This window comes from Somniosus microcephalus, chromosome 6 (genome assembly GCF_052327205.1).
Source record: "Somniosus microcephalus isolate GS21.2 chromosome 6, FLI_Smic_1.0, whole genome shotgun sequence".
Taxonomy (NCBI): domain Eukaryota; kingdom Metazoa; phylum Chordata; class Chondrichthyes; order Squaliformes; family Somniosidae; genus Somniosus; species Somniosus microcephalus.
Genome location: NC_140992.1, coordinates 205,550,461 through 205,567,903, shown reverse-complemented (window position 1 = coordinate 205,567,903; position 17,443 = coordinate 205,550,461). Strand labels below are relative to the sequence as shown.

The 17,443-nt window shown below is 42.1% G+C and overlaps 1 protein-coding gene across 6 annotated transcripts in view; it reads right to left on the bottom strand.

The window, feature by feature from the left end:
- plekhg4 (pleckstrin homology and RhoGEF domain containing G4) overlaps positions 1-17,443 on the bottom strand; it is a 318,289-nt gene that overhangs the window by 165,265 nt on the left and 135,581 nt on the right. For all 6 annotated transcript variants that reach the window (XM_085991271.1, XM_085991272.1, XM_085991274.1 and 3 more), the window contains exons 7-9: positions 10,236-10,322; positions 2,799-2,915; positions 891-989 (exon numbers count right to left, since the gene is read on the bottom strand). In XM_085991271.1, coding sequence (XP_085847397.1) covers positions 891-989; positions 2,799-2,915; positions 10,236-10,322 — 303 coding nt within the window. The remainder of the gene's footprint in view (positions 1-890; positions 990-2,798; positions 2,916-10,235; positions 10,323-17,443) is intronic.

Genomic DNA, 17,443 nt, shown 5'->3' with positions numbered 1-17,443 from the left:
CCAATCGGAGCAGGGAATGCTTCATTCATAAGTTTGACAGGAAGGGCTGTCAAACTTATAAATACTATAAGCCCCAAAACATCACTAAATCTTCAAATAAATTTTTTAAAAAATCACATTTTTTAAATAAACTATAAATTACATGAAATAACTATTATAAACAATAATTTAAATTTTTGGAAAAAATAATTTTATTTTCTAACGGGGCTAAAAATAAACTTACCTTTCTTTAAAGTATTTAAAAATAATAAACCTGTGGAAAAAATGTTTTAATTTTAATTAATTCACCACTTACCTTGTAAAAAGCAGGCCTTGCGACTGCTATTTTATATGTGTAACTTCTGGAGACTTACCCTCCCGGGAAAACCTGCAAAAAAAGCGTAAGTTCGATGCGCACGCGTTCCACCTCTGAACCCCTTCTTTCAGGGGAACGGAAGTGCCGGTTTCCCGCGCATGCAGGAAACCGGCACTTCCATTGGGCTTACGGGTGAGTACACCGTGTGTACTCACCCGTGGAGACCCGAATTTCTGGGCCATTGAAGGAAGATCATTCAAATGTAACCTCATCAGTGTACTTTAGAGCAAAATAATTTGAAAATAAAACGTAGGGTTCTTTGAATTTACTTTAGGTTTAATGCATTTGAACATTATCATTTTAATTAAATAATCTATTATTTGAAAGAATTGAGGCATTTAACTGCAGATTAAATATGACTAGAGCTAACTGTGCAGAAACCAGAGGTTGATTTTATGAATTTGCCATTCTGTTGTAGAGGCCAGTGGGCCTTGGAGGATTTTCCATCCACAAAAAATAGTGACCTCAGGGCCAAAATTGCTCTCTGTAGGTGAATACTGTAACATGTTTCCGAGCATAATATTTTAACAATTACCTCAGCGGTTTCTGGTAGTTTACTCGATTTCAGGCTCTCGATGTTGCTCTGAAGGAAACTCTTTGCTGCTTTGCATCCCTCCATAAGCTGTTCCAGTTTCTGTAGGAACAAATAAATCAGCTGAATAGAATTTAAAATGCACATTATCTCAATATGACTATTACGGCAAAAGTCGAGACTAAATACGTTCCAGATGACAGACAAGAGAGGGAAAAATAATAAATGGTCTGACAGGTTATCCATAATCTAGTTCCAAATTCAGTCTATTATTTTTGATATATTTACTAATACATGCTATTGGTATTGCTTTTACAGTCTTAATGGAGAAAACAAGGGTTTACAAACTAGAAAGGCATTTTTTTAAGTGGGAAATGCTCTTCAGATGAATAACTATAATAAATGAACAAGCACCTATTAATTAAAAAGGGAGAGTGGCTCTTGGGGAGAAGGGGATGGTGGCAGAAGTAAAGTATTTTAACCAATGATAGCAATGTTTTCCTTTGGGTAGCTGACAATGTCTTTTGGAAGTCACAGTAGGGCGTCCCCAGGTCTGCGTCAGTATTTGTAGCAGTTCTTCACACAGAAATGTTTGAAAGCCACTGCTGTAAAACACTTAATCTGATAGTTTTACTCCGAGTAGGTGAGGCGACTAAATCCATAGTGTGTCACTGAGCCAGAGAGACTGAAGGTTTCTAGATTCAATTCCTGGTCTGTGCGGAGTTAGCTATTTTCAACCAAGGTGTCAGTGGGGCAGTACAATTTTTTCAATGTCCCTGGGCTTGGATGGGGAAGCTTTCCACTCCTAATTGCTCCCCAGTGATTCTTATTGGAAAGCTGTGCCCTGGAAAAGCATGTGCCTTGACGCAAACGTCTTAGACACTGTGCAATGATTTTCAATCCTGGTTGCCAAAAAATGGATCCTGAAATTGATGATGTCTGGCCCTTTAAGCCACTGCAGGCATTTAAAATCCTGCAGCAGCACACCTTTTCCCATCCTCAAACATACAAGCTCCCAAACACAAGCAATGACAATGACTAGAGACCACCCAGAATACAAGGAGGTTGACCCCGGAAAATTCTGTAGGAGCAGCACTTGGGTGGGTGCCACAATTCCACTAGCAAGCATGCCAAAGAGGAAAATCCAGGCCCAAATGTAATATGCTGCTAGAATGTCAGTTGGTTACAAAATCTAGGATACCACATGCCATGTAATATGCTGCTGGCATGTCATTATGGAAGGATATTGGACAATGTGCATGGTAAATCTTAAACAAAATCCAATAGCATACCTTTCAGAGATTTAGAGATTGATTGGAACCAGGGATGTTGCTAGACTGAGGAAATCTGATAAATGCAAATTATATTCTGGTAGCTTGACTTGCATTATGCATACTTTTACAAAGCACTCTTGGAAACCACCACCTCCGCACTCACCCCACCCCCCCCCCCCCCCCCACCCAAAAACTTCAGGAAAGTAAGTGAAACCAGTGCTGACTCGTGGCTTTATCACGGTTTTCCTCATAACCCACAGACCAGATATTCACTCCGCAACCTATAATATTCATTTTGTATTACAAAAAGCACTAAAATGTTGATTTGTTCAAATTTCTAGATAGCAAAATGAGGCTTCCCTAATACTGTAGGAATAGATACACGTTTTTAAATGCTGAGAATTATAATAAGTTTAAGTTTTAACTATCATAATTTAAGAGACTGACAGATTAGGTGTCTAATTGCACAAAGCAGTACATCATAAACAACAACAAATGGCAGACAAATGGTTTCCACTTAGGTCTTGGTTGCTTCTAATTTTAGTCATTATCATATCATGGCCTCTTTTCCATTTGGTGGTCAGATCCAGCTGTTAAGGGTCAAAGTTGCAGTATATACTATTCAACTGTCACTCACCATACGAAAGCACATCCAGTTACTGTGACAGTAGGGGAAAGTTCCATCAAATTCTGGTGGCAGCTGATTGCTTTCTACATATTTGTGCAGTGACTTCAATGAGGTAAGAAGTTCAAACTGTACACAAAATAAAAAATAAAAAATCAATTGAGATTTCATATAACTGGAAGCTGTTAAAAAGATTAAATTAAGCAGCAGATATAAAAGCAGTTTGAAAAATACTAGAAATCCTGTCATGAAAATGATGTTAAATTTGAAAAGTCACCCACTAATTCAACTCATCATATCTATAACATTAAAAATCTTGTGTATGTGTGAATGCATGCCGTGTGTCAATCCCTTCAATCAATTAGAGTTAATTTCCCACATTACAACTGTGACTACACTTCAAAAGTACTTCATTGGCTGTAAAACAGTTTGAGAAGTCCGGTGGTCGTAAAAGGCACTATATAAATGCAAGTCTTTTTTCTTTTATTGACCCTACAAGTAATCAGATCCTCAATACCAGTGTCTATTAAACCCACTGATTTAATTGATCAGATTCCAGAATCAGGAACCAACCAAGTCCCAAAACCATATTTCTGATTGGTAATTTTTGTGACTGAACCAATCACACTGTCCTAAAAAAAGCTTCTATGGCATACATCATCATGACTCTTAATCATCCACTCCAGTGTAAAAAAGTAAACTAATCACATAATTAAGAGAAAGGAAAATTCAGTATTTCAAAAAAATACAACCTTAGCTATAAACTTCCCATTCCACTTTCCAGTTGCTCCATCATAGAATCATAGAAGTTTACAGCACAGAATGAGGCCATTCGGCTCATCATGTCTGTTCCGGACGAAAAAAGAGCTATCTGGCCTAATCCCATTTTTCAGTTCTTGGTCCATAGCCTTACAGGTTACGGCACTTCAAGTGCATATCCAAGTGCTTTCGAAATGTGAGGGTTTCTGCCTCAATCATCCTTTCAGGCAGTGCGTTCCAGACCCCCACCACCCTCTGGGTGGAATAATTTCTCCGCAACTCCCCTCTAATCCTTCTACCAATAACTTTAAATCTATGCCCCCTGGTTATTGACCTCTCTAAGGGAAATAGGTCCTTCCTATCCACTCTATCTAGGCCCCTCAATTTTATACACCTCAATTAAATCTCCCCTCAGCCTCCTCTATTCCAAAGAAAACAAGCCCAGCCTATCCAATCTTTCCTCATAGCTAAAATTCTCCAGTCCTGGCAACATCCTCTTAAATCTCCTCTGTACCCTCTCTAGTGCAATCACATCTTTCCTATAATGTGGTGACCAGAACTGTACCCAGTACTCTAGCTGTGGCCTAACCAGTGTTTTATACTGTTCTAACCTCCCTGCTCTTATATTCTATGCCTCGGCTAATAAAGAAAAGTATCCCGTATGCCTTCTTAACCATCTTATCTACCTGTCCTGCTACCTTCAGAGATCTGTAGACATGCACTCCAAGGTTCCTCTGTGCCACTACAATTCTCAGTATAGTATCCTACCATTTATTGTGTATTCCCTTGCATTATTAGCCCTCCCCAAATGCATTACCTCACACCTCTCCAGATTGAATTCCATTTGCCACTTTTCTGCCCACCTGACCAGTCCATTGATATCTTCCTGCAGTCTACAGCTTTCTTCCTCACTATCAATCACACAGCTAATTTTTGTATCATCTGCAAACTTCTTAATCATGCCCCCTACATTGAAGTCTAAATCACTGATATAGACCACAAAGTGCAAGGGGCTTAGTACTGAGCCCTGCAGAACCCCACTGGAAACAGCCTTCCAGTCACAAAAACACCTGTTGACCATTACCCTTTGCTTCCTGCCACTGAGCCAATTTTGAACCAAATTTGGATCCAACTTGCCACTTTCCCTTAAATCCTATGGGCTTTTACTTTTCTGACCAGTCTGCCACGTGGGACCTTGTCAAAAGCCTTGCTAAAATCCATGTAGACTACATCAAATGTACTACCCTCATCGACAACTTCCTTTTCTGGCTCCCATGTTAGTTGATATTGCTAACTGTTTTCTCTCCTCAGGTACTGTCCCCCTCTCCTTCAAATCTACCTTCATCACCCCTCTCCTCAAAAAAACAACCTTTGATCCCTCCGTCCTTGCAAACTACCGCCCCATTTCCAACCTCCCTTTCCTCTCCAAAGTCCTTGAACATGTTGTCGCCTCCCAAATCCGTGCCCATCCTTCCCAGAACTCCATGTTTGAATCCCGCCAATCATGTTTCCGCCCCTGCCACAGTAACAAAATGGCTCTTACTAAAGTCACAAATGACATTGTGACTGTGACAAAGGTAAATTATCCCTCCTCGTCCTTCTCAACCTGTCTGCAGTCTTTGACACAGATGACCACACCATCCTCGTCCAACGCCTCTCCACCGTCATTCAGCTGGGTGGGACTGCACTCGCCTGGTTCCATTCTTATCTATCTAATCGTAGCCAGAAAAAATCACCTGCAATTACTTCACTTCCCGCTCCCGCACTGTTACCTCTGGTGTCCCCCAAGGAACTATCCTTGGGCCCCCTCCTATTTCTTATCTACATGCCACTCAGCGACATCATCCAAAAACACAGCGTCAGTTTCCACATGTACGCTGACAACACCCAGCTCTACCACACTACCACTTCTCTCGACTCCTCCACTGTCCTTAAATTGTCAGACTGCTTGTCCGACATCCAGTAGTGGATGAGCAGGAATTTCCTCCAACTAAATATTGGGAAGACCGAAGCCATTGTCTTCGGTCCCCACCACAAACTCCGTTCCCTAGCCACCGACTCCATTCCTCTTCCCTAGCATCTGTCTGAGGCGAACCAGACTGTTCGCAACCTTGGTGTCATATTTGACCCTAAAATGAGGTTCCGACCACATATCCGTGCCATAGCTAAGACCGCTTAATTCCATCTCCCTAACATCGCCCGACGCTGCCCCTGCCTCAGTTCATCTGCTGCTGAAACCCTCATCCATGCGTTCTTTACCTCTAGACTTGACTATTCCAACACACTCCTGGCTGGCCTCCCACGTTCTACCCTTCGTAAACTTGAGGTCATCTAAACTCTGTTGTCCGTGTCATAAGTCACACCAAGTCCCGTTCACCCATCACCCCTGTGCTCGCTGACCTACACTGGCTCCTGGTTAAGCAACGCCTCAATTTTAAAATTCTCATCCTTGTTTTCAAATCCCTCCATGGCCTCGCCCCTCCCTATCTCTGTAATCCCTCCAGCCCCACAACTCAGAGATATCTGCGCTCCTCTAATTCTGGCCTCTCAAGTATCCCGGATTTTAATCGTTCAACCATTGGTGGCCGTACCTTCAGCTGCCAAGGCCCTAAGCTCTGGAATTCCCTCCGTAAACCTCTCCGCCTCTCTATTCTCTTTTAAGACGCTCCTTAAAATAGTTAAAAAACTCTGAACAAGCTTTTGGTCATCTGCCCTACTATCTCATGTGGCTCGGTGTCAAATTTTGTTTTATAATGCTCCTGTGAAGCACCTCGGGACGTTTGACTATGTTAAAGATGCTATATAAATACAAGTTGTTGTTGTTGTTGTTGACCCTCCTCGTTACCTCTTCAACAAATTCAACCAAGTTAGTCAGATACGACCTCCCCTTAACAAATCCATGCTGATTGCCCTCGATTAATCCATGCCTTTCTAAATGACAATATCTTCTCCTTTTCCAACCAAAATCAGCAGCCCAGGTAATGCTTCCCCTACGAGCAGACATTATCCCACCTACCAACTCCCCTTTATTCTTAGAACACCACAACTCATCTGACATCCTAAGGCCTAAGTGAAGAATGCACAGCAGACCAAAGGCTATACTTCCCTGTCCCTCCAGGCTCCAGCCACTGCATACTGTCCTACTCACTCCCTCCTGCAGCTCGCCACTGGGTTTTGCCTCCAGCTATCACCTTATCTTCACCACCTGCAGTTCTAGTCCCAGGAAGATAGTAAGAGTAGAAACCAGTGGGAGAAAAGCAAATAAATAAACAAACAGAGAGTTAACAGAGAAAAGGAGGGAGTCACACAGACATAAAAGGGACCACTAGTCAGCTCTCCCAGGGGACCCATAAACTTCTTGACAAGTCCTTGCATACCATGCACCTCTAAGACAGACACTTCCACAACAGCAGCCAACCCCAAAATGTTTGCCATCCAGAAAGCATAAAGCTCTCTAACTCAGCCAATTTGGCTTCAAACCTGTCCACAAATGTTCAGCAGTCCTCACACCCACCCTAATGGATAAACAGGATACTCAAGAGACAAATTCAAGACTTCCATGAAACAAATCAACATCAACTCAGTAGAGGTAACATATATGGAACAACCCAAGTTCCATATCCCAACTACCTACAAGAAATATCCTGGAAGTTCTACTTGTATTTAAGTATATATCATACTGGACTGTAAAGATCTCCATTATACAAATATAAGATCATAAATGATACCAGAATTAATCCTTACTAATCTGCATAAACAAACCACATAATGTTACCAGAGAGACAATCATGTTAAGGTACTTGTTTTCTCCTTTCCGCTTTTCTGGATTATCTTTACCACACATTATTTGCTGGTCAACAGAATCAGCTGCCAACCTGCTCAAAAGATCTTGATCAATGTTGCTCTGTAACCCTGGTTGACTCTCTTCATTTTTCCCTCCTTCCATCCTTGTGGGGAGTTACCTGGCCTCAGCTCAATACTCCCCATGACAGGTAACTTGCTGCATGGGAAATCACAGCATGACTTGCATCCGTGAAGCAGGCTGGTGCTCTTACACACCAAGCTACCACACTGCCCTATGACCAGCAGTTCAATAGTTCTTAGCTGTAGACTTTTCTTTCATTTAAGTTTCGACTCTACAAATCAATCTGATAAAAGATCTTATGCAAGTTACTTAAAAATTACTTAAATTATACTTTAAAGCTGACATAAAATTGGCAGGGATAGAATAGGTAAGTGTGTGTACTCAAGTGAAACCTTTCATAGAGGCTTAAAATAACCACGTTGCTCTGATTCCTCAACCAACATAAAGGGGAAGAAGCAAAATGTACGCACACTATGAAAATGTCCAAGCTTCTGTGCCAAGTTTCATCACCAGTGAAAAGAACAAAGTCTCCTGTATTAAGCAGACCAAGCCAAAGCAGGGGACATTTTTTGTATCTGCATTTAGCTAATTAAATAGAAAGTACCATCCAACAGGGAGTGACTACTAATCTAACCAAGGGGTTAAGATGACATTGCCTGATGTAAATACAAAAGCATTTTATTACTATCGCGGGAATCTCAGAAAAAAGACCCTGATATGATTTCCAAATATCGGTATTACTCAATACTTAACTATAATATAGATGCAGATAATGTAAATGGTGGTCAATAGGGTTTAATATTGGGAGGGAAATATTAGAAAGCAAAAAGCAGCTGGAGTAATGAGTGGTGCAGTGCATTTATCATCATTGTTGTTCTTCTAAGTTTAAGACCTCAGATTTTTATCTCATCAGTCTAGATTTGATCATTTATCTGTGTTGACGGTACATGAAATAAGTATGGGCAGTTTCAACTCAGTTCATGGTGGGCATGGATACACAGCATTAAAATGCCCACATCATCATGCACACCCACAATCTCATTGAGAGAGTTCAGGAGTAGGGGGCAAAGAGTGGTTGCTGGACTGGAGGAAGTTAGAGAGATAGGAAGGGGCAAGGACTTGAAGGGATTTAAACATGAGGATGAGAATTTTAAATTTTAGGAGTTGGGGGAAGCAGGAGCTAATGTAGGTCAGCAAGGTAAGGGGTGACCGGCAAGCAGGACAGGATATGGGCAGCAACGTTTTGTATAAGCTACAGTTTACGAAGTGTGGAGGGTGAAAAGCCGGCCAGAAGAGCACTGGAAGTCGAGCATGGAAGTGACTAAGGCATGAATGATGGTTTTAGTGGTAGATGGGCTTAGGCAGGTGATGGTACGGAGGTCAAAATAAGAAGTCTTTGTGATGGAGAGGATAAGGGGTTGGAAGCTCAACTTGGAGTTGAATAGGATGCAGAGATTGCTCGGGTTGAATAGAACGCTGAGGTTGTAAACTATCTGTCCTGGGCAACAGAGAGGTGTTGGAGAAGGATGGTGTGGTTGACCATGTCAAAGGCTGCAGAGAGGTCAAGAAGGACAAGGAGGGATAATCCACCATGGTTAAAGTCACAGAGAATGTTGTTGATGACTTCGATTGGATCCATTTTGCTGCTGAGGGGCAGAAACCTGATCAGAGAGATTTAAACAGAGTTGCAGGAAAGATGGGCGTGATTTTGCCCAAAATCTTTGGACTTATATAAGGGCCCATAATTTTTTCCACTTTTGGAGCTGAAGAACCCCAGTTTTCCATCTTTTCTCGTAACTTAACCCATTGACACCAGGGATAACCCTTGTCGCTCTTCTCTTCACAGTTTGAATGTTCCCTGGTCTTGGTGACCAAATTGAACATAGTATGCAAGAGAGTTCCGACGAACGGTTATCGACCTGAAACATTAACTCTATGTTTCTCTCTCCACAGATGCTGCCTGACCTGCTGAGTGTTCCCAGCATTTTCTCTTTTTATAACAGTATACAAGGTCTGGTCTGACCAGGGCGTTGTACAGTTTTAATATGACATCTTCTAACTTATATTCAACTGACCTAGCAAGAAAATTAAGCATTCTGTTCACTTTGCTCATAACTGCTCCAGTAATTTGACGTTATGTGCTGAATCTACCATTTCATGAATTTTGCTTCACTTTGACCTATTTCTGTACCATCCACTGTGGACTTGGGAAGTCAATTTTTCCTATCAATGTGTAGTACCACATACTTAACTGTATTGAATTTATCTACCTCTGGTTTACCCAATTGCAGATTTTACTTAACTTCTTGGCTGTCTCATCCATCTCGGCAAATCTGCCTCCCCACCCCAATTTAATATCAGCCGGAAACTTAAAACAGTTTGCATTAGGTTTCTGTATCTAAGCCATAATAGTAGGGATAATAGGGGGCATAGCACCAGATTTTGGGCAGTGCTAATATGAAAGCCACAAAGTAATTGGGGTATGGAAGTACTTCATGTAAAGACAGTGCAAAAAGTTGATAAGTGTTGCAGTGTCATTTATTGTACTTGTTGTAGCGTCTACTCATTGATTACCAGTTTCATCTAACAAGATTTATGATTCTACATTTGTCGATGTTTTGCCCAAATACATGCATCTTCCATTACTTTAATGCTGGAATTCAGACTACTGTTGAGTGAAACTGTGGACAGTACACCTTTATACCTCAATAGTGCCAACTTTACTGTCAAGTTATACCATTGTGGACACATTTTACTTCGAGGTATAAAATCAGGTGACAAATGTTGCACTTACGGATAGACATTTTCTAAAATAGAACACGAACCTGCATGGAAGATGGTTTCTCAAATCTGAATGTAAGGTCCCTTTCAACAAGCAGCAAAACAGTGTGAATAGAGTTAGGAATGGTGTCCTGTAAAGAAATATAAAATGTAATCAATGCAATACTGTACCTCTTAGCTAATATTTACTCTACAGCTTTTCACAATACTTGAGAGTATTTTATTAGAAAGCATTTTATATAAACTGTTGTCCATCTTTTTGGAATATTAAATAGATATGCATTAGTACAAAAGGTATGATATTTAAATATTGTAATTTTAGCTCATTTCTATAATTCATTGTAAAGTTACATTAAACATAGCACAATATTCCCATATAAAGCCTATACCATCCATAAAACAATCACATTTAGTTTAATATAAAGAGCCATTGCAGTTATACGATTTTCAACTATTCAATACGCTGTCAATTTCAGTTGGATCACAATAAATGAGAAGTCAAATTAAACTCTTAAGTATTTACGATGCAAGGAGATTCAAAACGAACCCGTGAACTGAGTGCTCAGGTACAGAATACATTGAAAGTTGATAGTGACTTTTACTTGCACTTGTAGTGAGAAGTGGGGAGAAGAGGGTAAATGGAGCTCATATCTCAACTGGTTATTTCTTTAATTAAAAATAGTTTATTGCTCCCAATATTTTCCCTATTTTCTGCACTCCTCTTGTTATTGGTGACTCATGCTTGGACAAGGTTCCATCGTTGGTCCTGGAGCTTTTCTTGATGTGTAAGCCTAGATGTGGTACTAAGTATCAGCTGTGGCTCAGTGGGTAGCACACTCGCCTCTGAGTCAGAAGGTTGTGGGTTTAAGTCCCACTTCAGGGACTTGAGCACATAAAGCTAGGCTGACACTCCAGTGCAGTGCTGAGGGAGTGCTGCACTGTCGGAGGTGCCGTCTTTCAGATGAGACATTAAACCGAGGCCCCGTCTGCTCTCTCAGGTGGACATAAAAGATCCCATGGCACTATTTCGAAGAAGAGTAGGGGAGTTATCCCTAATGTCCTGGCCAAAATTTATCCCTCAATCAACATTAAAAAAAAAATGATCTGGTCATTATCACATTGCTGTGCGCAAATTGGCTGCCGCGTTTCCCACATTACAACAGTGACTCCACTTCAAAAAAGTACTTCATTGGCTGTAAAGTGCTTTGAGATGTCATGAAAGGCGCTATATAAATGTTAGTCTTTTTTTTTCGTTAAGGCATATAAACCAGAAAGTTCTCAGCAGTAAATTAAAGAGTGATCAAGAGTGGAGCACAGGCTGGCACGGAGATCATTTAGTGCCCCCAGCACAGCACATAGCTGAGATTAGATAACTCAGTACAAAGCAAGGATTGAACCGGAGAACTTCCTGGTCTATATGACTCAGTACCACATCACTGAGTATACTTACCCACTGACTCATCAGGGAGCTAAAATACTTATTGCTTACAATACAAATATCTAAAATGTAGTTTCACCTCAGCAAAGTCTATACTAAATAAATATTAAAAGTGTTTATTATTCTAGGTGTCTTCACCTTCTGAAAGATCTTTGTGCATTACTCACAGAATAATATAAATTAGAGCACAGGAGGCGATGATAGAGGTCAGTCTCTGATCTTGTGCTACCTCTTGGACTGGAACTATTCATTTTAATGCCATTACCCTGCTCTTTGCCTATATTCCTTTATATTCTTCCTTTTCAAATAAAAACGTATCCAATTCCTTTTAAATGAAATTACAGTCTCTGGGGGAGAAATTGGGCGAGTAGCGCCACCTGTTAGCGACTAAAGAGGCAGTCAGTGGCTGTAGCGCCACTGGCTGCGCCTCCCGCGATAGTCAGCAGGGGCGCTAATGGTGGCGTTAGCCATTTGCGCTGCGCCGCCACCGATGATGTCATCGGTGTGCGCAGCGCCCCATTCGCGCCCCGTTCGCGATATTTGGTAGCGAACGGCGCAGTTGCACCGTTCGCTACCCACGCCCAGTTCACGGGGCCTTACTGTGCCGGCAGCGACGCAAGTTAAGGTGGAGGTGCGGGGCGGCCGCCTGCCAGCACCTCCGTCCCCGGCCTCCTAACCCCCCCCCCCCCCCCCCCCGCGGCATTGCCAGCTGTTTCCCGAGAACCCGGCACTTCTCCTTGGTGCCGGGCTCATTTGCCAGCACTCGCGAGCGGGGATTGTGCTGTTGCAGGCACCTCCCCCTTAACAGTGGGAGGAAGGCCTGCAGTACTGCAGCGTGCCGTGCCGCAGCGTGTGGCGCTGCGGCACGTTGCGCTGCGATATTCAGTTTCAGCGCCCTAAGAGGGACGCGGAGCGCCTCGAGCCTCGCCCAGTGTCCCTCGAGGGGCAATGAAACTGAATATCTGACGATCGCTAAAGCCTCAAACGCTGCACTAAATCCTGCGCTCAGGCGACTTTTGCGCCACTTTGGCGCCCCAACCCAATTTCTAGGCCTCTGTCTCAATGTGGTAAAGTATTCCATGTTCTAATAATCTTGTGTGAAAAAAATTCTTCAAACTTCCTTCTTTGTGATCATTCTCAGGCTATGCCCCCGTTACTGATTCGCCAACCAGTGGAAAACAATCGTTCTGTAGTGGTTCGTGTAAATCGCCACTATATAAAAGAGTTTAGCTTCGACGAACTATAAATAAGTTGTTTATTTACCAGAACAGGATAATACAGCAGGTAAGGTAGCAGGTAAGATGGCTGACTGCAAGAGCACCATATTGTAGATCACAGGATAATTACAGCAGGTAAGGTAACAAGTAAGGTGGCTGACTGCAGGAACTCCATGTTGTAGGTCTTACGGTAAGTAAGATAGCAGGTAAGATGGCTGACTGCAGGAGCACCATGTTGTAGACCTTGTCCCAGCGGGGACTCCACAAGGACTGCGTTCCCAGTCCCGTGGGGAGCGTGTGGGGAGCCTCATGACCTCCTCACACTCGGCTCTATATTCCCGACGTCACGTGACCGCGTCATGACGTCAGCACGTTCACGTGCGCTTAGGCGGTCACGTGACCTGCGCCGTTGTCAGTGCATCTCCCCGTTACGGAGGCTAGCCTTTAAGGCCGAGGTTACTAGGCCGGGCTGTGCCAATACTTGCCGCGGGAGCGGAGAATCCCTTCGCTCCCGCTTGCCGGCTAATGCAGCCGAAGTCTCGATAGGCCGGGCTATGCCGGCGGCCGTCTTGGAAGCCCGAATCGGGCCGGCGGCCAGTGCGCATGCGTCGTGTGACGTCAGCGCGTTAGGTCGGCGGCCGACGCGCATGCATCACGTGATGCGTGACGTCAGCGCGTTAGGTCGCCTCTTAAAGGGGCAACGGCCCAACAGGTAAGTTAAAGAGGCAACAGCCCTAACTGGTAAGTTATACAATTAAGTAAATTAAGTACATACAGTTAGGTAAGTTATACATACATAAATAAGTTAAAGGGAATTATGTATATATCTCAATGTAAAAGGCAACCCATAAGGCCGCCACAGTTCACTATTTATCCTCAAAATCTTGCATAATTTTGAAAACCAGTTAGATTCCTTTGAGTTTCTTTTATCCAATGAAAAAAGCCCCAATTTTTCAAGCTGTTGTTCATATCTACAGCCTTTCACTCCTATTTTATTTGAGTAAATCTTCATGCAACCTTTCAATGAAACTTTCTCCAATATCCTTCCTCTAACCAGAATGATACTGGGGCTAAAATGGTTAAATTATGAGGACAGGTTGCATAGACTGGGCTTGTATTTCCTTGAGTATAGAAGATTGAGGGGTGATAATTGAGGTGCTTGAAATGATTAAATAATTTGATAGGGTAGATAGAAAGAATCAATTTCCTCTGGTAGGGGGATCCAGAACAAGGGGACACAACCTTAAAATTAGAGCTAGGCCACTCAGGAAGCACTTCATTACACATAGGGTAGTGCAAATCTGGCATCCATCCCCCCCAAAAACAGCTTAGGCTAGGTCAATTGAAAATTTTAAATCTGAGATTGATAAGATTTCTGTTAAGCAAGGGTATGAAGGCTTACGGAACCAAAACGAGTAAACGGAGCTAAGATACAGGTCAGCCATGATCTAACTGAATGGTGGAAAATGCTCGAGGGATGAATGGCCTACACCTGTTTCTATGTTCCTATAATAGGGAGCCCAGAACTGCACACAAACATAATGCTGTATTTTACTGAACAAACGCTAATAAAACAAATGTTAATGGCTAACAAGGGAAATTAGGAATAGCATAAAATCCAAGGAGAGGACATATAAATTGGCCAGAAAAAGTAGCAAACCTGAGGATTGGGAGCAGTTTAGGATTCAGCAAAGGAGGGCAAAGGGATTCATTAAGAGGGGGAAAATAGAATATGAGAGTAAGCTTTCAGGGAACATAAAAACTGACTGTAAAAGCTTCTATAGATATGTGAAGAGAAAAAGATTGGTGAAGTCAAGCGTAGGTCCCTTGCAGTCAGAATCAGGGGAATTTATAATGGGGAACAAAGAAATGGCAGACCAATTAAATACATACTTTGGTTCTGTCTTCACAAAGGAGGACACAAATAACTTTCCAGAGATGTCGGGGAACATAGGGTCTAATGAGAAGGAGGAATTGAATGAAATCAGTATTTGTAGGAAAATGGTGTTAGGGAAATTGACGGGATTGAAGGCCGATAAATCCCCAGGGCCTGATAATCTACATCCTACGGTACTTAAGGAAATGGCCCTAGAAATAGTAGATGCATTGCTGGTCATCTTCCAAAATTCTATAGACTCTGGAATAGTTCCCATCGATTGGAGGGTAGCTAATGTAACCCCACTATTTAAAAAAGGTGGTAGAGAGAAAATGGGGAATTATAGACCGGTAAGCCTGACATCGGTAGTGGGAAAAATGCTAGAGTCCATTATAAAAGATGTAATAGCAGAGCACTTGGAAAACAGTGACAGGATCGGATAAAGTCAACATGGATTTACAGAAGGTAAATCATGCTTGACTAATCTACTGGAATTTTTTGAGGATGTAACTGGTAGAATAGATAAGGGAGAACCAGTGGATGTGGTGTATTTGGACTTTCAGAAGGTTTTCGATAAGGTCCCGCATAAGAGATTGGCGTGCAAAGTTAAAGCACATGGGATTGCGGGTAAGGTACTGACTTGGATAGAGAACTGGTTGGCAGACAGGAAGCAAAGAGTTGGAATAAATGGGTCTTTTTCCGAGTGGCAGGTAGTGACTAGTGGGGTACCGCAGAGATCGGTGCTAGGACCCTAGCTATTCACAATATATATAAATGATCTAGATGAGGGAACTAGATGTAATATCTCCAAGTTTGCAGATGACACAAAGCTGGGTACGCGTGTGTGCTGTGAGGAGGATGCAGAGAAACTCCAGTATGATTTGGACAGGTTGGGTGATTATACTGCATCTGCCATGCATCTGCCCAATGTGGATAAATGCGAGGTTATCCACTTTGGTGGCAAAAACAGGAAGGCCGATTATTCTCTGAATGGCAATAGATTGGGAAAAGGGGAAGTGCAACGAGACCTGGGTGTCCTTGTGCACCAGTTGCTGAAGGTAAGCATGCAGGTGCAGCAAGCGGTTAAGAAGGCAAATGGTATGTTGGCCTTCATAGCGAGAGAATTCGAGTACAGGAGCAAGGATGTCTTGCTGCAGTTGTACAGGGTCTTGGTGAGACCACACCTTGAGTAGTGTGTGCAGTTTTGGTCGCCTTATCTGAGGAAGGATGTTCTTGCCATGGAAGGGGTGCAGCGAAGATTCACCAGACTGATACCTGGGATGGCAGGAATGACGTATGAAGAGAGATTGGGTCGATTAGGCTTATATTCGCTAGAGTTTAGAAGAATGAGAGGGGATCTCATTGAAACTTATAAAATTCTAACAGGACTAGACAGGCTAGATGCAGGCAGGCTGTTCCCAATGGCAGGGGAGTCCAGAACCAGGGGTCACAGTCTAAGGATAAGGGGTAAGCCATTTAGGACTGAGATGAGGAGGAATTTCTTCACCCAGAGAGTGGTGAACCTGTGGAATTCTTTACCACAGAAAGCAGTTGAGGCCAACTTATTAAATATATTCAAGAAGGAGTTAGATATATTTCTTAAGGCTAAAGGGATCAAGGGATATGGGGAGAAAGCAGGGACAGGGTATTACATTTGGATGATCAGCCATGATCTCATTAAATGGCGGAACAGGCTCGAGGGGCCAAATGGCCTACTCCTGCTCCTATCTTCTATGTTTCTATATCCCACAATCAGTGTTGGTATTACTGCCAAATAAAGCCTCCATAGCAACTTTCTTTTGCATTGTGGTGATGCCTGTACTGAAAATACAACTGGTAGAACATATAGTGGTAACAAAGGCAGGCGAAGTAAAGACAACAGCAGTTGACTCAGAACGGGTGTAAGTTTACTGTTGTTGCACATTTTTAATATTTAATCTTAATTTTAAGATCATTGCAGACCTCGATTTTTTTTTTCATTGTTTAAAGTCTGCTTAGAATAAATTGGTTATGGACACGTTGTGCCAATGATGCAAGATACCCGTTTGTGATCAAGAGACACTTGGATGGAATCAAGAACCTCCCTGAATCAAAATATTTTCTGCATTTGTAAAGTCAAATTGAACTATTAGTTCTGGTGTTTACCTATACAAACTAAATTCAGTTCAACAGCATTTCCATTAGCAATATAAAGGAACATACTGTGTCTTTGTTTTGCCAATAGAAGCAAATAAATATTCTTTTAGTTAATGCTGAAAGCCAGTTCAAAAAAATGACATTTTACAAAATGCTATATTAACTTTCTTGGAATTCTTAAAAGTACATCAAGAAAAGTATGTAAGCTGAAAGACCAGTCTGTAACATTCAATGATTTATACAACAACAATTGAATCATTGATGTGACTAGAGATAGCCAAACTGTCAAATAGATGAAATATAATCCCATTTGAGAAGGAATTCCTACTTCACTCCACAGAAATGCAGCTAATGCCTAAATTATACAAATGTTTGAAGATAACCTCTCCAGTCTGATCAAATCTGATCTCAGCCTCAAGGTATACAGCTGTGGGGGGAAAAGTCACTTAACAGTACTTGCATTGAGGGTTTCTCTTCAATCCTGCCTCAAAGACATATAACCAAGGTCAATAAATTATAAAAGGTGACATTTCTAGATAAAATCAGAAGGTGTGACAACCACTGGAATGACTCCGGTGTCTTTTG